The following is a 25,301-nucleotide window of genomic DNA, read 5'->3' as shown; positions in this document are numbered from 1 at the left end:
AGATCCAGTAGAACTAAGAGACAAGCCATTGGATGTTTGGTTGCGCTCGATTGTTGCGCCCTGAAAATAGCCGAACTACAAGCTCACACTGCGACGCGATGTGAGCTTGTAGATCGGCTATTTTCAGCATGCAACCAAGTGTAAAATCAGCCATTAAGACGCCATCAAGGCACCGCCAAAATACATTTTTAGCCCACTAAATCAACTGTAGATTTAGTCGACTAAAATTAGACAAAAACTAAATGGAATTGTATTCAAAAGACTATGACTAAAACTAAATAAAATGTTTCTGTCAAAATGAACACATATTAGCGCCTTTGAAACAACACCGTGTGAATGTGAATCGCTGACTTTGTGCAAGGTGAAGGCATCTGCTCCGCCGTAGGCAGATAAGCACTCATTATTATCATTACTGATGGATGGACATTACAGAGAGCTACCTGAGAGCCACGGTGACATCACATGAGCCCCTTAGTGCAACATGGTAAGAGCCATGTTCTGCAAAACTAGCCCCGTTTAGGACTCATTTATGAGCACAAAGGGACTTAACACATTCAATACAGGACCGCATCTGTGTAACCCACTTTAACCATTATTTTATACTTTGGCTATTCAAAAAATAAAATAAAAGTTCATGAGCTTGTAGATCTGCTATTTTTGAAAAATCGTGAAAGTTTTTGCAAATCTTTGAATATATGTATTTTAAGCAAACATTTGTAACTCAAATCTTTGTTTCTGGGGGTCCCTGGAACAACATATTTTGAGATGGGGGTCCGCGGCCAAATACATATCATTCTGGGGGTCCTTGACATGAAAACGTTTGAGAACCACTGATTATAGCAACATACGTTTTTTCAAAAAACTGTTTAAAAAAATAAAAAACTTATTTATACGACATTTGTAGAATCCCCCGAAGCAAAGATTAGAGTTACAAATGTTCGCTTTAAAAATATTAATTCAAAGATTTGCAAACATTTTCACGATTTTTCAAATAAAACTGCAGATCTACAAGCTTGCGTCTCGGCTCCTGTGTTTTACTATGTATTTTTGGCCAGACATGCTACTTTCAACGGCGTATAACAAGTGAACGGGAGGTTGCGATGCATTTTTTTCTTCTTCGCGGAAGCACAGTGAAACCCTCCGTGATTAGCAACCATCAGGGGATCAATCATACTGGATAAATATCCTGTGACTACTTGAAAAGGTAAGAAAGACAAAAAATCGCTGGCAGAGGTGAATTAATTAATTAACACCTAATCTGCCAGAATTATTTCAGATTTTTTGCTGTAGACTGCCAGAGATTTTTCATTGAAAAAAAAAGTACTCAGGAGCCGAGATAAAGAATTTTTAAGTTTTAAGTTAACAAGGAAGTGGATAGGAGTTTAAATCTTCGATAAATCATATCTCCTTGGTCTTTGGGTCAAAAAACAAAAAAAACGCAGATCTGCGTATTTGGCAGCCAGGCGAGGGATTAAATAGAACGCAGATATGCGTCTTTGGCAGCCAATGTGTTAATTAATACCTGGCAGAGAAAGTGTTAATGCAACTCTTGCCGTCATTGTAAATGAGGGACAGATGTTTGCCGAAGAACCAGCAGGTTAGCATTGGCAACTTCTCATCCAAACATCAAGTTGAATCATTATATATGCGTAATGTGAGCTGTGTACATGGAATAAAGCACAATGAAATCTCATGACTGTCACCAAACTACTTTGTCCCAATTTGTGATTTGTGACTACTAGTGCTCCGTTTCCTAAAAAAACATTAAAACAGTATGTACGATGACGATGTTTAGGTATTATTATTATCATTCTAAACCCTATGTTGCTGCTGTTATACATACAGCCGACCCAGTTGAAGAAATCACAGATTGAGGCTTTGACCGCAGTGTCTGACAGGTCTGACATGTGAGACAGAATCTGCCCCACAGCGCCACGCGTGTGCGGTAATGCCACACACACACACACACACACACTGACTGAAGGGCAGTTGGAGCGAATGGTCGCGACCTCTCACCTTTTTGAAGGCCTCGTGCATGCATCGATCCATGAAGCGCTTACAGTTCTCATCTGCATCTGCCAGACCTGAGAGAGTCAGAGGGAGAGCATGAGAGAGAGAGAGGGAGAGGGAGTGAGAAAGAAACAGAGAGAGAGAGAGAGAGAGAGAGAGAGAGAGAGAGAGAGATTAAGTGAAACGCCTGACTCACACTTTTATTCCAAATCACTCGTTGTGTGAGCTCGTCGATCGGCTATTCTCAGCAAAAGCTTTCCCCACAAGAACAGAAAAGACCCTAGTATAGAGCCCTGAGAGACTCCGGTCAACCACATAGGAAGTGGTTAACGAGAAGAATTTGTCTGTAGGAGAGCAGCAGCAGATTGAACTGCATAATGCCAGTTTCCAAAATAACTGTGTGTGTGAAAGGCACCAAAGACCCCCAAACAAAACACAACAACATCCAAGCTCACTGCATGTCATGCACGGTGTTGATTTCATCGACTAAAACTATGACGAAAAATATTCGTCGACTACCTTTTTTCACTGCCGAAAACTAAATAAAGACTAAGCTACGATGACTAAAACTAAGACTAAATATATTGACAATTTCGTCAACAAATAAAAACTAGACTAAAATGTTAGTGAGGGATCTAGTGGAGAAGAGATCCAGTAGAACTAAAAGACAAGTCATTTTATGCTTGGTTGCGCTCGGGTGTGCATGCTGAAAATAGCCGATCTACAAGCTCACAACGCGACGCGTTGTGAGCTTGTAGATCGGCTATTTTCAGCATGCAACCGAGTGTAAAATCAGCCATTACGACGCCATCAAGGCACCGCCAACATACATTTCAGTCGACTAAATCAACTGTAGATTTAGTCGACTATAATCTTATGATATTTAGTTGTCTGAAACTAGACAAAAACTAAAACATTTCAGATGACTAAAATATGACTACAACTAAATGGAATTTTATTCAAAAGACTATGACTAAAACTAAATCAAAATTTGCTGTCAAAATCAACACTAGCACACACACACTACCACACACACACACTACCACACACACACACTACCACACACACACACACACACACACACAAAGCCATTACACGTGCAGCCTTACCGTGCCGGGCGAGGCAGGTGGCCGCGATGAGACACTTGCCCAGGGACTCCTCTCTCTTGTAAGGTATGGACCAGTGGTCGGTGAAGACCCTGCTCTCCAGCTCGTACAGGTTGGTGGTGGGGAACTCCATGCTGCCCCCGGAGCAGTTCCCGTTCTCATCGTTACTCCTCTGCAACACACAGATATTATGCAAAAAGGACCGTTTTAGTTACTCAATATACTGGCTGATTACACACAATATATAAGCGGTCCCAACCTGTGGGCAGTGAGGATATATTGCACATGGGCCCCCAAATAATTGACAAAACACTATGATTTTAATTATAATATAACATCAACCCTTTAAGACCGGATCCTTTTTTTTTTTTTTCTTTGGCTATTTTCTTTTTAACTCATTCACTGCCAGGCTTATTTCAAGCTTGTTGATCCATATGCCAAAGGCATTATGGATCAAACGGAGAAAAGAAATTCTCCGTTTATATTTTAACATTGAAGTGGATGGAGAATTAACTTTTTGAAAATAGTTTTCTCCTAGTTCCTTTGAGATTAAAAAGAAAAAAAAAACAACGACATTTTTTTTTTTTAGGTGACGTCAAAAGACGTCATTGGCACTAATGGCGCACTGAAAACGTCCGTCAAAAGACGTCATTGGCACTATATGAGTTAATCGTGAACATTTGTGCAAATCTTTGAAATATGTTCTTTTTTCTTTTCTTTTTAAAAGAAAATAGCAGATCTGCAAGCTCATAGCGCGGCACTCGGTGCCGCGCTATGAGCTTGTATATCTGCTATTTTTGAATAGCCAAAGAAATCGAAAATGACACAGATGCGTTCCCGGTCTTAAAGGGTTAATATAAATTCTTAAAATGTCACAGTATTTTCTCTTTGAAACCTTGAAAAATGTTGTTTTCATTGTGGTACTGATAAATAAGAACTTAAAGTTTACTATGTTAGTTCCGCTGATCCAAGCCGAAACACAATCAATTGATTGATCATTAAAATAAACAAGCTCTTGGCTGCCATGTTAATTGGTCAGATTGGGTTGGGAAATGAACATTTTCAAGTGGGCCCTGATCCATAAAAGGTTGGGAGGCCAGGAGGGAACCACTGGTTTTTAGACAATGGTGGACTATTAGTCCCATGAGCATAAGGTCACTGACAGGTTCATTTCCCTGTGATACTGAACACCTAAATTAGCAGTCAAATAACTACTATAACATGTATATTTAGCAGTATGCGGAAATAATGGTTTACGTATCCACTACACCATTGGTTCTCAAAGTGGGGTCCGGGGACCCCCAGGGGTCCTTGGAGAGGTTCCAGGGGGTCCCCTGCAAGATGTGTTAATATAGCATCACAATCATTTTAACAACTTTATACTTTGGCTATTCAAAAATAGCAGATATACAAGCTCACAGCGCGTCACTTCGTGCCGCGCTATGAGCTTGTAGATCTACTTTTTTTTTTTTTAAATCTTGAACATTAGTGAAAAGTTTTGAATATATATATTTTTAAGCAAACATTTTAACACAAATCTTTGCTTCTGGGGGTCCCTGGCACAACATATTTTCAGATGCGGGTACGTGGCCAAATATATATCAATTTGGGGGTCCCTGGCATGAAAACGTTTGAGAAGTACTGCACTACACAGTAAAATCAATAGTGTTCATTTAACTCCAAAGAGTATACAAATGGAATGGAGACAGTTTGTACAACTGACATCCTTATGTTGGGCATGTAATCAATCATAGGCAACATTCTTCAATCCAATCTACAGCTTGTAGATCAGCTATTTTCACGCGACACCGTCATACGATGAAGTATGAAAGAGGGCTTAGGTGGTCAACAGCTAGATTTGACCAGGCGGCTCAGAGGATGTCGCTTGACCCTCTCCCTCTCCGGAGAAGAGTAATAGCAGTCATTTAGAAGAGGGCACATCGTCTCCTCCCTGATCTGCCCTTGACCGGATCGTTCTGTTCCTTTTACGCTCGTCTCGTTTCGTGTCTCTCCTCCTGAATCTCAAACGGCTGTCTAGGCAAAGCATGCGTCTCCTCTCTCCTGTGCCTTTCTCTGTGTGACTGAACGTATTGCTAATGTCAAACAGACTGGCTGGCTGTATGTGTGACAGAGGCACCGTCTGAATGCCATGAATGAATGCCATGGTTAACAACAAAAAAAACATGATGATGATCAAGAACCGTGTAACACGGTGGAATTGTCTCGTTTGCGCCACGAATCAATGCTGAGGCCCCGCTGTTAAACGCCATTTGTTATTATTAGCGTTCATGCGCCAGACATGTACTTAACCCATTAAAACCTGGAACGCATCTGTGCAATTTTTTGATTTGAGCTAAAAAGCATTATGGCACAATCTGCTATTTTTGAAAAATCGGGAAAATGGGTGCAAATCTTTGAATATATATATTATTTTAAAGCGATCATTTCAAACTCAAATCTTTGTTTCTGGGGGGGTCCCTGGAACAACATATTTTGAGACGGGGGTCCACGGCCAAATACATATCATTTTGGGTGGTCCTTGACATGAAAAAGTTTGAGCACCACTGATATAGAGAAATGTTTTTCAGAATACCGTTGGGATTTAGAAGACATTTGTAGAATGGGCTTCAGGTCTTAATGGGTTAAGTCTGAGAAATGCTTAAATTAATTTTCCCCATGTGTCAAATCTTCGTTTATAGCTTGTGCATTTTCCATGGCTAAGGTATAAGAGCGACTCATCCATCATCACGGAAAATGGAAAGCTCCACCGCAGCACAACAAACTAGCTGGCTAGTTGCTAGGGTCTGAGTCTGTGTGTGTGTGTGTGTAGGGAGGGAGGGAGGGACAGAAGAATTATTGAATTATTAAGATCATGTCGTCGTTTACATTATTCAGGAAGTGATTTGAATATTCATGGTTGAGAAAAGACTGCCAACTCTCTCTCTCTTCTGAAGTAATGTTGCCCCGTGGAACGGCGCTCTCAGCCCCCCCCCCCCCCCCCAAGGGCAGATCGACAATACTCCAGCAAAGCTTCCTTTGACATCAACTGATGACTTACATTTTACAGGCCAAAATGTCTCTATTCAATTTAGGCTACATGATGCACGTTGGGCCTACTGACTGTTTTGATGAGAGATCCTAAGCTTAAGAAAGTAGCCCCCCCCCCACCCACTACATTACAAATCAATGCCAGTATAAAAATATGGTCAAACTGTATAATCTGCTCATTCCGCCCACGGCTACTAAGTTACTATGCTAACCAAGATAAATATTGGTCCGGGGACAATATGGTTAGGTTAAATTGTAGCGTTTTGTTTTTGAATAAATCTCCACATATTAGCATAATAAATCAGAATCAGAACTGCGTTAAGCTCCTGTTGCACTCACTCACCCAGCTGCATATTGATACATATCTTACTATCAGATTGTATATCTGTTATTTTTTAATAGCCAAAGTGTAAAATAATGCTTTTTTAGCCCAAATCAAAAAAATTACACAGATGCGTTCCATCTGCTATTGTTTAAGCTTTTGTGTGACGCCGTAGTATGATCAAGAAAGACGTTAATTCACGAAAAAACACAAGAAGTATATGGAGATAAGAGGTTTCACTTCCTGCCCGACAACAGCGATATCTTACATATCTCTCTCTCTATATGGGGATGCACTCCAGCAGGAGAGACTGGGAGGAAGCGGAAGAGTTGAAGAGAGAGAGAGAGAGAGAGAAGCATCAGATTTCATCTCCTCCCTTTTCAAAGAAATGTTAGAGAGAAGATGAATGGGAGTGCAGCAGGGCGGTGAGAGGGCGAGAGAGATCAGCCCAGTCAGTGGTGAGCGTAGAATAGATGAACACTAATGTCAAACGTAACCCTGACCAGAGACGTTCCATTGCCCAACCAGAAATATTTTCGTTTTTCGTCATTATTTTTTGTCATTATAGCAATTCCCCCACATGCATTGTATTGTACCCAATTGTCTTGGGAAGGGTGCAGACCAGTGGTTCTCGAAGTGGAGTCTGGGGACCCCCAGGGGTCCATGGAGGGGGCATCCAGGCCAGGGGGTCTTATAGATTTTCTCTTTTTAAACATTGAAATGGATTTTTAGCAATTTTGGGGGAAACAATTTGCATGAATCTTCTCTTCTGGGGGTCCCTCCCTGGCACAAAACATTTTCAGGTTTGGGGTCCACAGCCAAAAGCATATCAATTTGGGGGTCCTTGGCTGCACCAGTGAGAACCACTGGTGTGGACAACCATGATGTGTCTCCTCCAAAACACATCGAGTTCCCAGCCGCTTCTTTTGTTACCTCACCATAACGTGGGCATAACTCTTTACCTCACCATAACGTGGGCATAACGCATTACCTCACCATAACGTGGGCATAACGCATTACCTCACCATAACGTGGGCATAACGCATTACCTCACCATAACGTGGGCATAACGCATTACCTCACCATAACGTGGGCATAACGCATTACCTCACCATAACGTGGGCATAACTCATTACCTCACCATAACGTCGTGGGCATAACGCATTACCTCACCATAACGTGGGCATAACGCATTACCTCACCATAACGTGGGCATAACGCATTACCTCACCATAACGTGGGCATAACGCATTACCTCACCATAACGTGGGCATAACGCATTACCTCACCATAACGTGGGCATAACGCATTACCTCACCATAACGTGGGCATAACGCATTACCTCACCATAACGTGGGCATAACGCATTACCTCACCATAACGTGGGCATAACGCATTACCTCACCATAACGTGGGCATAACGCATTACCTCACCATAACGTGGGCATAACGCATTACCTCACCATAACGTGGGCATAACGCATTACCTCACCATAACGTGGGCATAACGCATTACCTCACCATAACGTGGGCATAACGCATTACCTCACCATAACGTGGGCATAACGCATTACCTCACCATAACGTGGGCATAACGCATTACCTCACCATAACGTGGGCATAACGCATTACCTCACCATAACGTGGGCATAACGCATTACCTCACCATAACGTGGGCATAACTCTTTTTGCCTCACCATGAAGTGGGCATAACTCTTTTTGCCTCACCATGACGTGGGCATAACTCTTTTTGCCTCACCATGACGTGGGCATAACTCTTTTTGCCTCACCATGACGTGGGCATAACGCATTGAGAGGAACATGCCACCCTCCCCAGTTCCACTTCCTACTGAACGGGCACCCCGTCCCGACCAGGGCTGTCACCATTACAAAAAATTTAAGTTGGCGATGAATTGTCACTCAAATAATTGCGTTGTTTGACATTGAACATATGAATACATATGAAATGTCTGTTTGCCTTTTAGGCCTCATAAACAAAAATTGCACAGGGCAGATATGACATGATCCAATCTGGGAACCCATCGCCAAATAAAAAGGAAAAACAGCGCCCTCTGCTGTTTTTTACTCTTTCACTAGGCTCTGGGAGAGGCTATATGGTGGACCCGGGGTTTTGGTCTGCCTTCAGCCTTTCACTTCCGGTGGTGCGACTAAGTTCATTCCCACTAACAATATTTCTACACGGAACACTAACACCACTTCTCCCAGAGAACATGGATCGTTTTGGTTATAAGCCCACTTGTTTCTATGATGAAAGAGCAAGTTAAAATGTGAATATCTTTCCGTGGTTGTCTGCTCCGAGGACGCTATTGTTAAATGAGTTTCGGTTTGTTTTCAGTGGGAAGCAGAGCACAGACAGTAAATCCCGCCCACTACATTTGATTGGGTAAAGCGCGGCCTGCTTCCAGATCTGAAGGCACGCCCACTTGTAGGTCAGTGCGTACACGTTATGACGAACCCCCCCGACAGATTCAAGCGGAGAGAATAATCTGTTCTTGAGAGATTAGACATGATCTACAAGCTTACAACGCGTCACAAAGTGACGCGTTGTAAGCTTGTAGATCTGCTATTTCAGCTTTTTTTTATATATTTGAAAATCTGTTAACATTTCTCAACATGGAGACGATTATGCAAAAATAACTGCTCTCATCTCAAATGATTGCGATGAGACGATTATGTAATAATTGTGACAGGCCTAACCCCGACCAGGACTCAGAGATCCTGGTCCTCATGACAGAGATCCTGACAGAGATCGCCCTCCCTGTAAACCAGCATCTCCCCCCGAGTGTTTGTTGGAGAACGTGGCCAAGCCGGGGGGCACTGTGGAAGGATTCAAACTGTCTCCATGTGACTGACTGGGGTGGCCAGGAACGTTATCCCTGCGCCACCCAGACGCCCCTTCAATCAGAACTCTTTAATCATCTGTCAATGGCATTTCTCTCCCCCCCCCCCCCTCTCTATTTTAATGTAAGGCCTTGTCCTTGAATCCCAAACCGCAAGCCAAGCCTTTATCCCTTGTAAATAGTTCTTTGATTTAAACATTTGGCACATCAAACGGAAACAAAAGATGCAGACAAGCTGCAGAGGAGCCCAGTGTTTTCAGACCTGCAACTGTTGGGGAGAAAACATTGTCCTCTCAAGGGGGACAAGAGAGACGACACACGGGGTTGGAGAGGTAAACTCAGTCTGTTACTATGCACCCCACGACCCTCCTGGGACATAAGAAGGAAAAAAAAGAAAAGCCTGCAGTGTGTTTGTGTTTGTGTTGTGGAAAGACTGCATAGGCTAAATTTAGGCGAGTGACACAGGGGCCAGCGACCTGTGACATGCCTTCTGAGCACAAACACAGCAGAGCAAAAAGCTGTCTGATGGAAGCGGATGAAAGCGATAGACGCCCCTCTCTCACATGTAGATTATAAATCTTACACGACTTCCGTTTAGTGATAAATGTGTCGATAAAGAGCGGGAGTAGAAAATCCGGTTCTGGTGCACTGCTCTCAGGGTCCTCATGCAGAAATACGTTCAAGAACAGGATCACACCTGACAATGGCTTAAAGGTTTAATGACATTCACTTTTACACCACATTCAAAGTCTTTGTCCTGGTCCTTCAAAAGTGTACAAAAAGTTTTAAGTGAAAATTCCATTCCAGTGATCCATGGCAGGTGTTTTTCTCTCACATTTCTAAAGCCTTTTCAACTGCAATGAAAAAAGAAATCTTTGCCTGCGGGTGTCGCTGGTGAGGGATTTTGCCTGTCAATCATCGCCTCTGCTCCGCCCCCCCCCAAAGGAAAGGATAGGGGAGGGGAGGGGCGAGGAGGAGAGTGGGCGGGATTAATCGACTGTGACCTCACTGTCGAAGGGCCAAGCTCAGATTACTTTTCAGCCTAATTATTCAGAAAACCCCAGACCACAGAAAATCCACTGAATGTTCTAAGTTCAGTTTTTTTGGGTGTAATTGAGGTCATAAAACCCCAAATAAAACATTGAAAATAAAAAAAGTGAAAATGAATGTCATGATACCTTTAACTCTAACGGAACACAGATGGCTAGGGCTGCAACTACCTATTATTTTCTTATTTATCAAAAAAATATATATATTATTGGATTATGTGATTAATTTAGATCATAAAGTGGTGATACAACGGTAACAAAGCACAAAATTATATCTAAATGGCGATCAAGTAATTGCTTTTTGGATTATTCGTTTCACCACTAACGAAGGCTAGAGGGCCCAAAGCATTTTGCTTGCACACGGCATACTAATTCTGCCAGCATAATCGCACTGTCAAGTACAATCCCATAATTGTTTTTACAGCATAACTGAAACCGACTGCCAAGATCAGTAATGTTTCTCCAGAGGTTACATATAAAGAACGGAGGCAGTGGCTTAGTGGCTCAGGTGATAGAGAGGCCGCTTGGGAATCGGAAGGTTCCTGGTTCAAGTTCAGGCTCCACCTGGGTTAGTGTCGAAGTGCCCTTGAGCAAGACACTGAACCCCCAACTGCTGCTGATGACCAGGTTGGTGCCTGGCTTGCATGGTTTCCTCTGCTGTCAATGGTGTGAGTGTGTGGTTGAATTGATAAAAAGAGCTTTGGCTATATGCACCATTTACCATTTAGGAGAGCAAAGCCAACAGATGGCAAAACTACATGAGGAACAATGATGTGAACAACTTGAGATATTGACATGTTATACTAGATTAGCAACAAAAAAACGACGGTATTCTAATTGGACCAGCAAACTCATAATCATGTGCTGTTCAAATGATCCACCATGTTTTATACACAACCTAGTCTGTCTGTCTCTCTCTCTTGTATCACAACAACACACCAGGTGGTGAGAAGACGTGGCAGAGAATGAGGTAAAGACAGAAAGTGAAAGTGATGGTTACAGACAGGAGGAGGAGGTAGGAGGAGATGGAAGAGAGAGCTCAAGGGAGTGTAGGACTATATACATGATGGGTGACTCAGTGCAAACAGTCTGTCAATGTATTTAGGTGTACTTTGTCACTGTCACTCAAACATTGCCATCAGCGAGTCATAAAATGGTGCATTTATATATGGTATATGGTGCAATTACTATATAGTGCCTTTCAACGTGTTTTACAATGTGCATTATATTCACACTCATCACAATGAATGCAATGCATTTCAATGCATAACCTCAAAGCTGACGTGACTGATATTACAAGGAACCACTGGCTATCTTTTGGCTGCATCCCATTACTATGATTTCTTACCAACAACAACAACAGGTCCAAGCAAGGAGGGTTGCTAAAATGAAGGCAAACCGGTTCCCAGGAATGAAAAATAAAACAGTAAATGAAGTTCTTCTATTGCAATAACCTCATTTCCATCCTCTGGCGCTCCATTTTACAACACACACACACACACACACACACACACCAGGACACCCAGGAGCCAAGGCAGTTGAAGTGTGCCAGCTGAAACTGACACCTGGCAATGATTGACATATGTCATATGGCTCCCTGACTGTTTTACGTACGGGTTATGTCAAAACACTGTGGGACGTCACATCAGAGACACCAGTCCCCACAGATTCATCCATGTCCCACCCTGACCTGACCAATGCCTAGCCAACAAGCATTCTTCTAACTAGTAGCATGTTGATGTTCTGAGCACCGTTAATAATAGCACAATCACGTTATCAGATGCCTACTAATAGCCTGGTTAATATTATGATCTCATAAAGACAGTTGATTTCACTGACACCTAAATGCTCAAGATGGCCACACATAATGCTAGTACAGCAAATTGCGAAATCGTTGCTCCGCTTCACTGAGTTCCAGTGCAACTGGAACCCGGCGACCCGGAGACAGACAGACGACTGGAGCTGCCTGCCTGGGTGGGTTGGTGCCGGACTGACTGGACGAGTGGAAGCTAAGCACGATAGCAACGTTAGCTTGGTAGTGCTGCGTGTAAAAAAAAAATGCATTGTGCAAACTGAGCAGATCGATCCGTTATCAATCAGTAGTGGCACGGAATCGTGCATTCCTCCACTGTCCCTTTGGTGAAATCACTGCCCCCCCCCCCATAACACACACACACACACTCACTAAACGAGCTATCACTGCTGCTGCGCTGCTTGGGGGGGCTCTGGTTACTCGTGCTAACGTTGTTAACATTATAAGCTAACTTGCGAGCTAGTCAGCTAGTAGTAGCTCGGTTAGCTGGTGGTTTAAGTTAGATGTGTGTGTGTGTGTGTGTGTGTGTGTGGAGAGGAGGAAGGTGGCATTTAAAACAAGCCTCAAACACAGTGGAAAAAACCCTCTCAACACACCGCGGTCAAACGTCTAGGGCTTTTTGCCTTTTGCAACTCTGTGATTTATTTAGAAATGCATCCTCCTCCTCCTCCTGGAGCCTGGAGGGTGCAGCCAACGTGCATGCCGCCACTTTCTGACAGCCGAGAGGCTGGATGCATGGCTATAGCATGGAGACACACAGGATAGGTGGTCACTTATAGGGACATCTGGGCACCTCGGTGTAAAATTGGCTATTTTGTCCAAAATGTTAAAATTTGAAATATTTGGGGAAAAAATGGTCTAGGAAATGTTAAGTACACATGTGAACAAGCACAGCACATCATTATTATCAGACTTAAATGTATCCTTCAACTTCTTGTTTGTGGCCCCCAAAATGACTGGATATATACATCAAGGTGCCCAGATGTCCCTAGTGCCCACCTATCCGGTCACCTAGCATGGAGGCTGCTAGGTAGGTGGGCGAGCCCCCTAGTGTGTCCTCTCCCATGGTGGTAAACGTTAACCTGGCAGCTCCTCGTAGTCTAGTCTCTCTCGTGGAATTACACAACACACACACATCAGCTGCCTGCCTGCCTGCCGGGGGGCCGGCGGGGGCCGCGGCCCTCGCTTACCTCGCTATCCACCACGTCGTGGTATGCGGGCGGGGGGTCGAACCCTCCGGTCCCGGTCCGCCCGCCGCTGCCGCTGCCGCCGCCGCCGCTGCTAGTACTGCTACTTTCCCCCCCTCCTCCGCCTCCTCCGCCGCCGCCGCCGCCGCTGCCGCTACCGCTACCGCCGCCTACCCCGCCGTCCCCGCTCGGGCCCACGCCCGGGGCGGGCCCGCCGCCGCTCTCCATCGGCTCGTAGCCGTACCCGAGGCCGGGGCTCTCGTTGGTGAGCAGCGCGACCGCCTCGTTGATGTCGTTCTTGGCCAGGCGCAGCGCCTTGCGTATGGCGGCCGCGTCCGGGAAGCCCATGCACAGCAGCGTGGTCATGTGCTGCTCCTCTTCGGTCTCCATGGTCGCCCGGGTTATAATGTCTCTTTTTTTTTTATTCAGTAACACTTTCAGTACTGACGGGGTGGACTACGGCGCAGCCCTGGAGCTGCCGTGCACGCCGCCATGTTTACACTGCTAGTCCTCTGTGCTGCTGCCGCTGCTTGCTATGAGCCTCTCCTCTCTCTCTGCTGTCACACGATGGATTCCCCACAACAGCGCCGCTCCAGCGCTGCCTGGACGTTTCCGTGGATGCGTAGAGTGCGTCACACCCAAGCCCCCCTGACCCACGGAGGATTATTGAAGCTACTGAAGCCTGGTGGCCAAATGTTGGTATTGCAGGACTCCAGCGTTTATAATTCTACTGCACATACTTCAACCGTCTGAAAACGCCAGTGCGCCTGCTCTATTGGCTCCAACGTTGGAGCCGATGCCGGAAAAAGGGTGTATGTGTGGGTGCTTTAAACGCTTTGTGAGCAACTTTCATTGAAATGAATAGATGGGAGCGGGGCCGTCCCCTCTCTAGATGTAATGTAAAACTCTATGGTCACACCCATCGTGCGACGGACGGCGTCGGTGTCCCTTGGCCAAAAAAAAAACAGATCTACAAACTAACAACTCATCGCGATGCAACGAACTGTTAGCTTGTAGATCTGTTCTTTTTTCTTTTCTTTTCTTTTTTTTCCAATTTTTTTTGCAAAGCGTATATATTGTAAAAAAATAATATATAAAATAATATATATATATATTTTTTTTAAATAAATAAGATATATTTAATAGGATGGCCAAATAAATTAGCTTTGGAAGGTACTACAGAATACGTGCTATGGGACTAAATGCACAAACCTTAAAGTAGAAAGGCTCGAAGCATCAAAAAATATGAATCAGATATTTAACATTCTTGCGGTAGTCAACTATGTAGATTTAAATCACCTGTCAAAAGACCAGGGTGTGGCATCATGTCTCTCTAGGGAGGGAGGAGGTGGGGTGGGGGGTGGGAGGGAGGAGGAGGAGGCAGTGTGTAAAAAGTAACTAAGTACATTTACTCAAGTACTATACTTAAGTAACATTTTTAGGTATTTTTATTTTACTGGAGTAATTCCAATTTTCAGTACTTTCACTTCTACTCCACTACATCTGGGAGGGAAATATTGTGGTTTTTACTCCACTACAAGTATTTGAAAACTTTAGTTATTAGTTACTTTGAAGATTTGTATTATTTATTATTATTATAAAACATAAATTAACCCTATATACATTTTGGCCATTTGAAATAGCCGATCTAAGTTCACATGCGACGTATTCATTGTGAGCTTGTAGATCGGCTATTTAAAAAAAAAATACATTCATTCATTTTGAACTTGTGTGGGACATTCTGCACAATGAGTACTTTTACTTTTGGTACTTTAAGTATTTTTTGATACCAGTACTTTGTAAATTTCGATCACCGGATTTTTTTCTTGTAACAGAGTATTTCTAGTCTACATTGCAGTATAGATACTTTTACTTGAGTAAAAAAAAAATGAGTATTTCTTCTCCACCACTGCTGAATGTCACGTGAAAAATGGTGAATCATGTGATAGGTGTCAAAGGCAACAACAATGCTAAAGAAAATGGCCGCGACGGGAGACGAGGCCGCCGCAATGGACAGCATCTCCAGAGTCCCGCCTGCGCACCCCACGGCCCTGGACCTCACAGGAGGAGGAAGCACCGCCGCCGGCCACGGAGGAGAAGGAGCGGACAGTGCGGTGGAGACTAGTGTGGTGGCGGTGCCTCCTCCACACAAAAAGACCAGCACTAACAGTGAGCCGTCCATGTTTCCTTGTTGCATCTATCAGGCTAGCTAGCCTAGAAGGAGTTCATATTCCACTGCGCCCCCTACAGATCTTATCAGTAGAACAATTCCATTGACCAGATCTGTAGGGGGCGCAGTGGAGCAACTAAAAAAAAAATCCTTCCCGTGAAATGGGTTTATTTTCTGGCCAAAAAGTGTGTTTTAGACGTGAGGTGGGTTGCTAAGATGTTAATGTATCACTTTTATCTTCTATGGTACTGCAGCAGGACAGAGTCCAGCTCAAATTTACCTATGGGGACATAAAAGTATATCTTAATTGATCTGATCTTATTTAAGGACTGACAGGCACATTGGAGATACTATTATTGTTGAACCAATACTATTAAATATAAATCCCCAGGGCTGGGGCTCAGAATGTCAAGTGTCTCCAGGTTCAATGTTTATATCAACAGTACTGCTTGCAGCAGATTTCAAATTACAGTCAAGAACAATCACAGGTACTGTCCCTGCTCGCTCTCACGTGCATTTTTTATTTTATTTTATGATCATCTCAGTCCCTAACCATTTTGCCTAAGACATAGGCTATTGAGACAGCATGTGTAAAAGTAAGTGTGGACTAGATAGATGCACTAGTGAAAGTGAATTATTTATTATTGCACTGTATATGTGTTTGCACAAAAAAAATTAAATTGTCTCTGTTAGTGACCGTTACAAGCTGTATACATGCATACAGTCTTTGTTTTTGTGTGTAGACTAATGTCCATTGGTATTTACTCTGTAACGTTGTTAATTAACGTGGGCTCATAATGGGGATATTTAATGTTTAAATCGGTGGTTCTCAAAAAATATTATGTCAAGGATCCCCAAATAAAATAATTTTATTTCAGGCACTCCCATAAGAGAGGATTCTTGTGTCAGATTGGATTTAGTAATTCTGCAGTGGTGTATATGTCACAGGGAAAATGGCATTCCAGGGAAATTGACAGGGGAGCGCTTGTTTTATAGGCACGGGGCGGTGCTGCGAGGCGGGGCTTTGATGCGAGGACGACGACCACAACAACAACATACTAACCAGGAAGCTACGCTAGGGGAACGCTGAAAATAAAATGGATAATATGAGAGAAATACTCAAGTAAAGTACGAATACCTCAAAATTGTACTTGAGTAAATCTACTTTGTTACTTTGCACCACTAGTACAAGCCTCAGTGGCGCACTTCGATAATCATTGGACTCCCCACCCACTACCACTGGGAGCCGGGGTTTGACTCCAGCTTGGGACATTACTTTTTCAAACAACCGCGGACTACTTTTTTTTCGCTGATAAAGTATAGTTTTGGACCATGACGGAAGGCGCTCCGACTTAGCAGACCTTGAGGCCGAGGAGTCGCGCCCGAGCGCCTCCAGGCGCGAGTGCCCGCGACGACCGGCCGATGGTCTGCTAGTCGACTTAAGCGCCGTCCGAGTTATGTACCGATAGGCACAGAATCGTAAATGATGTTGTGTGGGGACTGCGTTTGCCCCAAGTGCCACTCACTGCACTAACATAGCCCGCCAGGCCCGCCCCCTGGAGTGTGTGTGTGTGTGTGTGTGTGTGTGTGTGTGTGTGTGTACACGCGCGCGTGTGCGCATGCGTGTGTGCGTGCTGGTTTGTGCATGCGTGCGTGTGTGGTGTGGGGCTCATGTCTGGCTTGCATTGCCCTCTAGCGTTGATTCTACAGAATTGCATGAGGGGCATGAAAACAAGCGTACCCCTTTCAATTTCCCTGGAATGCCATTTTCCCTGTAACATATATATACTGCAAGTGGGGGTTAAAAGTATCCATTTCTAATAAGGCATATATATATCTTAATACATTATAATTACCCTCTATAACTAAAATTAAAAGATATTTAGATATTTTATTTATTTTAGAAATAGCTCATCCTTTACTCAAGGGGGACAATGCCTGTCACAAGTTGATGTAATTATTTGTCCATGTGTGGTCCAGCCCTATGGAATGTATGGACTGCATGTGCAAATACAAAATTGTCCGGTTGCGATAATCCATTCCATGGTTATGGCCAGTTGATTGTGGCTTGGTTTCGCCAAAATCCAACTGGAACGGAGGAATGGACGAGTGTACTCGTCCATTGGCAGTCAATGAGTTAACAGTAGACTGAGTGAAACCTATGTTCTCAATAGTCATTCTAGTACGTTCTCTCGCTGGGCTCACATCTAGCCAATGAAATAATTATGAAATTAACTCATTTTGGTTGGAACCCCCTCAACAGCCCCTTTAAACCTTTAAAAGACCTGAAACGCATCTGTGTCACTTCTTGATTTGAGCTAAAAAAGCATTATTTACAAGCTCATAGCGCGGCACAGAGTGCCACGCTATGAGCTTGTAGATCTGCTATTTTTGAGAAATCGTGAAAATTTGTGTAAATCTTGGAATATATATTGTATTAAAGCGAACATTTGTAACTCAAATCTTTGCTTCTGGGGGGTCCCTGGAACAAAATGTTTTGAGATGGGGGTCCGTGGCCAAATGCATATCATTTTGCTGTCCTTGACATGAAAAAGTTTGAGAACCACTGACATAGTTACATACGTTCTTTTCAACGTTCATACGTTAGGATTTAGAGGACATTTGTAGAATCGGAACCTCAGGCCTTAATGGGTTAAATAACTTTCTGTTCTATGTTCTTTAGGTGATGGAGGCGTGGAGACTGCGGAGGAGGCGGTGGAGCCTGCAGATCCAGACATTAATGAGCTGTGCACCGACATGTTTGACAAGATGGCCGTCTTCCTGCAAGGAGAACTCACAGGTCTCTAGCTCTAGTTTAGTCTTTCAATTCATGTTCTAGGATATCTTGTAGACACAATGTGGTAAAAAATAAAAATAGGCAAAGATTAAACACAAGAAATGGTATAATGCAGTTATAATGACCAACTGCATTATATCAGTTATCAGTTATAATGACCATTATAACTGACAGGACCAACATATGAGCCAATATGATTCTACACTAGAATAACGATTTACACAGGCGTCTGTCATTTCCGTACATTCGCTCAAATCTTCTTTTCTTTGCAGCCACCTGTGAGGATTACCGTCTGTTGGAGAACATGAACAAGCTGACTAGCCTGAAATACATGGAGATGAAAGATATCAGCATTAACATCAGCCGCAATTTGCAGGACCTCAACAACAAGTGTGAGTGAGATATTAAAGGACAACTTAGTTTTTTTACAACCAAGGTTTATATTTTAGCTTGTAATTAAAGTAAATAAAAGATGAGTGTAATTTTTTTTTCATTTACTGCTTTCTATAGTTTTAGCAATTTTCGCGATATTTTTTACAGTGGGCGGGGGCATTCTGTCCGGTGGCTAAATATGCCTTTTTTACACAATAAAAAAGGTCCTGTGGTCTTTGATGGCCAGATGTGAGTTATTGGGGGCTAGAAGAGCTACTGTAAATAACAATAAAGAAAACACCGGGTTATTGTGTAAAAAAAGACATATTTAGCCACTGGACAGAATGCCCCCGCCCACTGTAAAAAAGATAGCGAAAATTGCTAAAACTATAGAAAGCAGTAAATTTAAAAAATGTAACACTCATATTTTATTTACTTTAATTACAATCTAAAACATAAACCTTGGTTGTAAAAAACTAAAGTTGTCCTTTAAGGGCATTTGTGACACATTTCCTGCAAATCCCCCTACTGTGAGAAGAGAAGTTTATTTTAGATTCATTTAAGGCTAAGGCGATTAGGACATTTTAGTTAACTATTGTGATAAAAATGATTGTGATTAAGCAATAACTGACATTGAGCAATAACTGACATTGACCGGTACCAGTAATCAAAATAAATAATGTACTATGGCCAAAACAGGCCATGTCCTTTAACTCTCTCAGTGCCAATGAAATAAAAAAATAATTGCGAACTGTGCCAGCAATTTTTTTTAAATAAAACAAAATAATAATAAGTTAAACAAGAAGTGAATGGAGCAGCAAATCTTCGGATCACGATATCTTGGGTTCTGAAAATTCTTTTAAACCCGGGGCTTGGCACGAGAGGGGGGGAGAGAGTTAATAATATTCTTTTTTTAAATAATTTAGTATTACATATGGAATATGCCAGTTTGGCACAAAGAATGCCAGTTTGAAATAGTTAAGAGTATGGACAATGTTGTGGAAATACTATTGGAAATATGAAGTTCTTGCTGTTTTTATGCAGAAGAATGGTAATAATTCTAAAGATTATGCAAAATAATTGCGATTAACTCAAATAATCAGGATTATATCATAATTGTGACAGACTTACCAGTGTGGTTGCATTGTGTGGTTGCACTGCATGTGTACTGTGTACTGACATGCATGTGTCTGAGTTTCAGATGCCAGCCTGCAGCCCTACCTGGACCAAATCAATCAGATTGAAGAGCAGGTATCTGCTCTGGAACAGGCCGCCTACAAACTGGACACATATTCCAAGAAACTGGGTAAATCATAAGGCAATATAAATTAGAAGCACATATTCCACACCAGCAAGTGAGGTGAATTGCATTGTAGAGCTGCATTAGCTATGATTGGTGAATTTAATGCAGTGGTTTTCAACCTTTTTCGCATCAAGGACCCCCAAATTGACACATATTAGCCCACGGACCCCCATTTGAAAAGATATGCCAGGGACTCAACCATTTTTATTTCTTGGGGGTCCTAATCTACACTGTATCATCATTATCAGTGTTCATTTTCACTCTGAGAGTGTACAAATGGAACCAAATGGACCCGTTAGGGTTCATTTGGTTCCATTTGTACACTCTCAGAGTTACAGACATATAAGGGTCAATTTGGTTCCTAATTATTAATTTGGCTGGGGACCCCCTGGAACCCCCTCAAGGACCACTGGTGGTCCCTGGACCACTGGTTGAGAACCACTGATTTAATGCACAATATTACAATTTTGGCTCATAACTGATACTTCCCTTAGTCATTTCGGCCGATGTCAACGTTATTGGTTTCATATCGATACCATGTCTATGAAAGAAACGTGTCCATTTCCTTCAGTGTGTTTGAACTTACTGTATTTCATCACACAACCAGCCTTTATTTGGTCTGGATGAGGGGTGTGATAACTGTTATCATCCCTAGGGCTGTTACTACAGTAACGTGACCAGTCTGTGAAAGCTAAAGAGCCACCACCACATGCTGAACTGTCACCGTGAAAGAACTCGGCATGTCAAATGTAGCCGCTATGGTGTCTGCATTGATCAGATGCTATTTTCTCAGTGTCTTTGTGACTAAATAAGGCTATGGGGCATGTGATTAAAACAAATAATCAATCCGGCAGTCGTCGTAGCTCTCTCTACCAATCCATATATACTGCAAATGATGATTGGTGCAGCTTTATTAGTGCCTGTTCTGATTTATTACTGAACAAGTGTCTGCAGTCGATTAATGGATGTTCTACTGTGTGAGCTAGGCCAGCTGGAGTGATCTTTGTTGTTGGCACATTATTAATGCATTATCACACTGGTGCAATATATCACCAATAATGCTTTTTAAGCAATCAATGGCCAATACTGATGAGTTGATCATTATACCAAGCATTCCTACAACTTATCTTTTTCTTACAGTTTCTTAAAGTTTGTAATTTACAGTCTAATGCAGTGACAAGTGATATTTTAATACCATGGCCTTCTGTGGACAGAGATATTAGGTCAATAACATTATCAGTAGGATTCCATAACTTCCTCTAGCTGTGTTCTGGTGGTTTCCGGCCTTGGTGTACTGTTGCAAGGAGAGTTCCTTTATGTGGTTTGGAGCTGTGGAGTTTTGCTGTTGGCATTTTGTTATTGGTTGGACTAATAATAGCCTATAAGCACATGTGTCAGGTTCATGTTCTGTGTCCTTCCGAGGTACAGCCAGCAGATGGCGCACTCAACCCACAGATGATTGTGCATTTTTGTTATTCTACTCTCTCCTACACTTAAGACCTGGAACACATCTGTGTCATCTTTTGATTTGAGCTAAAAAGCGTTATTTTACACTTTGGCTATTAAAAAATAGCAGATCTACAAGCTCAGAGCGCGGCACCGAGTGCCGCGCTATGAGCTTGTAGATCTGCTATTTTTGAAAAATCGTGAAAATGTGTGCAAATCTTATTAATATATTGTTTTAAAGCATTTTTAACTCAAATCTTTGCTTCTGGGGGTCCCTGGAACAAAATATTGGGGAGATGGGGGTCGGCGACCAAATACATATTTTGGGGGTCCTTGAAATGAAAAAGTTGAGTGTGTACCACTGATATAGAAACATACGTTTTTCAGAATACTGTTGGGATTTAGAAGACATTTTGTAGAATCGGCCTCAGGTCTTAAGAGCAAAGAAACAGACTTCCTCTTGGTGCAACATAGTGACCTCCTTCTCCCCCTATCTCTGCAGAAGCCAAGTTCAAGAAACTAGAGAAGCGATGAGGAGGAGGAGGATTGAGGCTAAAAGTGCCTTTCTCACCCTCTTTCACCCTGCTTGCCTTCCCTCCCCTGCCAATGGAGCCAGGAACTGTGGGGTGGATGGGAACCGAGACTGAAATAACACAAGGACAATCCCACCTTAGCACCTGGACTCTATTAAGGAAGAAACTGCAGCCATATTAATTAGAACTGCGGCACAGCTTGGGTTTGATTTGTGTTCAGTATTGGGTGTTTCTGGCACTAGTGGTGTAAGACAAGTGAGGTGGAAAGAGCAATACCGTTTCTCCATCCAGGGCAGTGGTTCTCAACTGTTTTTTACACTCAAATCCAAATGTGTCAAACATGAAGTTAGATAGCCAGCTGCTTATTTTTGTTCTCGGCCTAGACTTTGTCAGAGCATCTTGTGACCCACATAAGTGACACTGTACATAAAGTAAATTGCTTTATGTACCATTAACATATCAGAACAAATCCACAACCACCTTCTTTTTGGTAGTATACCCACTTCTATAGCAACTCATAACAACTCAGCCAATATATGTAGTGTTAACAACATTCCTGGCCCCCTTGCCATATTTATTAATTATTTGCTTAATGCCTAATCAAGCTCTCTGCAGATAGCGTCCCATTTGGAATATGGTATTGTTTTATAATGTCCTCACTCATGATGATGTCCATGAAAAGCATGTTTGTTCAGTAGCTTCACATTATTGGGCGGTGAAACCGCCCCTATAAGTGAGATTTGGAAAAATGTACATTTTCCTGCGCTGTGATCTGGGCCCAGGAAATTTGTACAATTATCCTGCGCTGTGATTGGCCAATCACAATCTATTCAGGACTGTGATTGGCCAGTGTCACATGACACATGTGCATAGCCCTATATAAGCAACCATAACTTGAAAAAAAACATAAATTGGTTTTTTTCAAGTTATGGTTTTGTCCATCATAAAGAGTATTTATTTTTTGGAATACACCGCCCACTTCACACAGGGTGTGATTTTTTTTTTTACAGTAGGGAAAGCCTGTGTTAAGGTTAGGCCATTTCTCAGCAAGTACAATGTACCTGGTTGGTGGTTTTGCTTCCTTCTGCTTCACTGTTCTATACTAGTAGCTATTGTGTTAAAGGCACCTGAAAACCACACTGTTTCCATGGAATGAGCTTGAAGTCCCCCTTTTTGAGATGAAGCAAACCCTTTTGAAAGATGTCTCTAATATTTAAAATGAGCGATTACTGATGTATGCAAGTCTGTGTTATGTCTGCCATGGATGTGACGACCCTGAAACGTCATTTGTTTTTTGTTTTTAAATAAACCTCAGTTTATTGATCTCATGCCAATGATTATTTTCAGATGAAGTAAAGTGGCGGTACAACCTCATGTACTGCCACCAGAGGGCAGACCTGCACCATGTTAAAACCCACTATTAGCACGAGATCGTTAACTATTTCTGCCAGAGTGTAAACCACTCGCTTTGCTTTTCATTGGACAATCCAAAAGATATGAAGTTTTTAAAGATATGGCCCCTTACTGAGCTGTGTGAGGTGGAGGTGGGGGGGGGGGGTAATAATAAAATAAAGGCTCTGGGGAACAACATAGAAACGGACTCGGAGAAGCCAAGGAGTGAAACTTGACAACCTGTATAAAGAGTGATTGGGTGACCGATGTAAAGACGTGTCTGGGGGATGCCTTCCAACTCTGTTGTTTCCCTCCCTATCATTCACTAAAGCTGCCTCAGAGCTGCACCCCTCAATCCCCTCGCTCCTGGCAACAAGATTATCTGAACCGATAGGACCTCCTGCGTGTGTGTGTGTGTGTGTTTGTGAGAACCCTAATCTAAAACAGTTCTCTGTCATTAGGCCCAGTTTGAGGCCCCCGTTGCAGAAGGAGCTCATTATTCATACTGTAACATTATTTACCTCTGCTCTGTGATCTGTCCGTCCCTCTCCCCACTCGCCCCCCCCCCCCTACCTCTTACCAAGGCCCCGGGGGCAGAACTCAGCTCCCCCCCCCTTAGTTTTCTCATAGCCTCCCCCGTATCAACTCCGTAAAGTGGATTTGGTATTGTTTTCTCTCTGCTAAATGGGAGTGCTGGCAAACGGTCAGGCGTATAAGGGATATCAGCTTAAGAGAGGATGGATTTATCTTTTTTTCTCAATATTTGTGGTTTCTGGTTTTTGTACCATCACCAAATAAAGTCATGAGATGTGCTGTAAAGTATTGCACAAAAACCCAAAAGTGCAGTGTTTAAAACAGTATGTTCAACAAGTGTGCTGGGACTGTGTGGCTTTTGTTTTCAGACAGGGACGATGAAAACCAGAAGGCACATGATTGGGACTGGGACATAGGGTAGAGATTAGCTCTGGTCCAATGCATTAGTCGCAGCTCACAGTCAGTCTCACAATGAATGCACTGGAGCTAAGTATAGATGTGAAATGCTGCAACATTATGTGATGAGGTTTAAAATATGACGCATTCCCAAAAACAAAAAGATAGTTTCAATGTTTATATCATCAGCTTTTTACCCCAAATCACCCTTAAGATACAGAGGAGACGTGGTGATTATGAAACATGACAGCGAGCATATTTTACAACAGCAAAAGGAAACACTTGATAAAAACAACGTGCGTCAGAACTCTCTCTCTGACTACCCACAGTTCATTGTTGTAGTCATTATGCAGTAATCTATGGAGATGAGAACGAGCTTCATTCACAACAGTGTTTCCTGCTCTTCCTTTCAGATATTTATTTCCAAGTTGAGAGACTTTAATGAGTAAAGTGTTCCCACGTGCAACGGGGTTTGGTCGAGGGGAGAGTGTGTGTGTGTGTGTGTGTGTGTGTGTGTGTGTGTGTGTGTGTGTGTGTGTGTGTGTGTGTATGTGTATGTGTTACTATGGGATACTTCTCTAAAGCATCCAGCAGCAACCATGCTAATGGCTGGGGAATGAGCGAGTGAATGGTGAATGTGGGGCGGTTTCATGGTTTGGGTAACTGACAAAAAAATGTATGCTGCTGATTAGGATCATTTTGTGTGTATGTGTGTGTGTGTGTGTGTGTGTGTGTGTGTGTGTGTGTGTGTGTGTGTGTGTGTGTGTGTGTGTGTGTGTGTGTGTGTGTGTGTGTGTGTGAGCTTATGATGCAGAGTGAGTGGAACTTTGTGCCGTGTGCGTGCAGTAAACAAACATTAATGATTAGGCATCCTCGCGGGGCACAGAAACACTACTCCTCTTCGATAACGTGCTGTGGAAAGTATTACGCTGGAAGCACAGCCTGTTTTTCATGTACCTGTG

At 42.9% G+C, this 25,301-nt stretch overlaps 2 protein-coding genes across 12 annotated transcripts in view; one reads left to right on the top strand and one right to left on the bottom strand.

The window, feature by feature from the left end:
• Positions 1–13,793, bottom strand: part of usp24 (ubiquitin specific peptidase 24) — a 96,800-nt gene extending 83,007 nt beyond the window's left edge. For all 10 annotated transcript variants that reach the window (XM_080431445.1, XM_080431448.1, XM_080431449.1 and 7 more), the window contains exons 1-3: positions 13,400–13,793; positions 3,120–3,288; positions 2,017–2,084 (exon numbers count right to left, since the gene is read on the bottom strand). In XM_080431445.1, the coding sequence (XP_080287571.1) occupies positions 2,017–2,084; positions 3,120–3,288; positions 13,400–13,786 (624 nt within the window). In that variant the 5' untranslated portion in view covers positions 13,787–13,793. The remainder of the gene's footprint in view (positions 1–2,016; positions 2,085–3,119; positions 3,289–13,399) is intronic.
• A 283-nt stretch (positions 13,794–14,076) lies between these two features.
• On the top strand, positions 14,077–23,347 carry bloc1s2 (biogenesis of lysosomal organelles complex-1, subunit 2). 2 transcript variants are annotated; one of them, XM_080431461.1, is made up of 6 exons: positions 14,077–14,214; positions 15,346–15,565; positions 18,250–18,366; positions 18,636–18,755; positions 19,937–20,041; positions 21,987–23,347. In XM_080431461.1, exons 2-6 carry the CDS (start codon positions 15,364–15,366, stop codon positions 22,016–22,018), a joined length of 576 nt encoding a protein of 191 aa, XP_080287587.1. In that variant the 5' UTR covers positions 14,077–14,214; positions 15,346–15,363; the 3' UTR covers positions 22,019–23,347. The 2 variants fall into 2 exon arrangements, with proteins under 2 accessions (XP_080287587.1, XP_080287588.1); XM_080431462.1 differs by having other exon boundaries at positions 14,094–14,208.
• Positions 23,348–25,301: the final 1,954 nt, after the last annotated feature.

This window comes from Gymnoscopelus braueri (assembly GCF_963280865.1).
Source record: "Gymnoscopelus braueri genome assembly, chromosome: 6".
NCBI lineage: Eukaryota > Metazoa > Chordata > Actinopteri > Myctophiformes > Myctophidae > Gymnoscopelus > Gymnoscopelus braueri.
The sequence above is the reverse complement of the archived record's forward strand: the minus strand, read 5'-3'. Positions and strand labels throughout refer to the sequence as shown.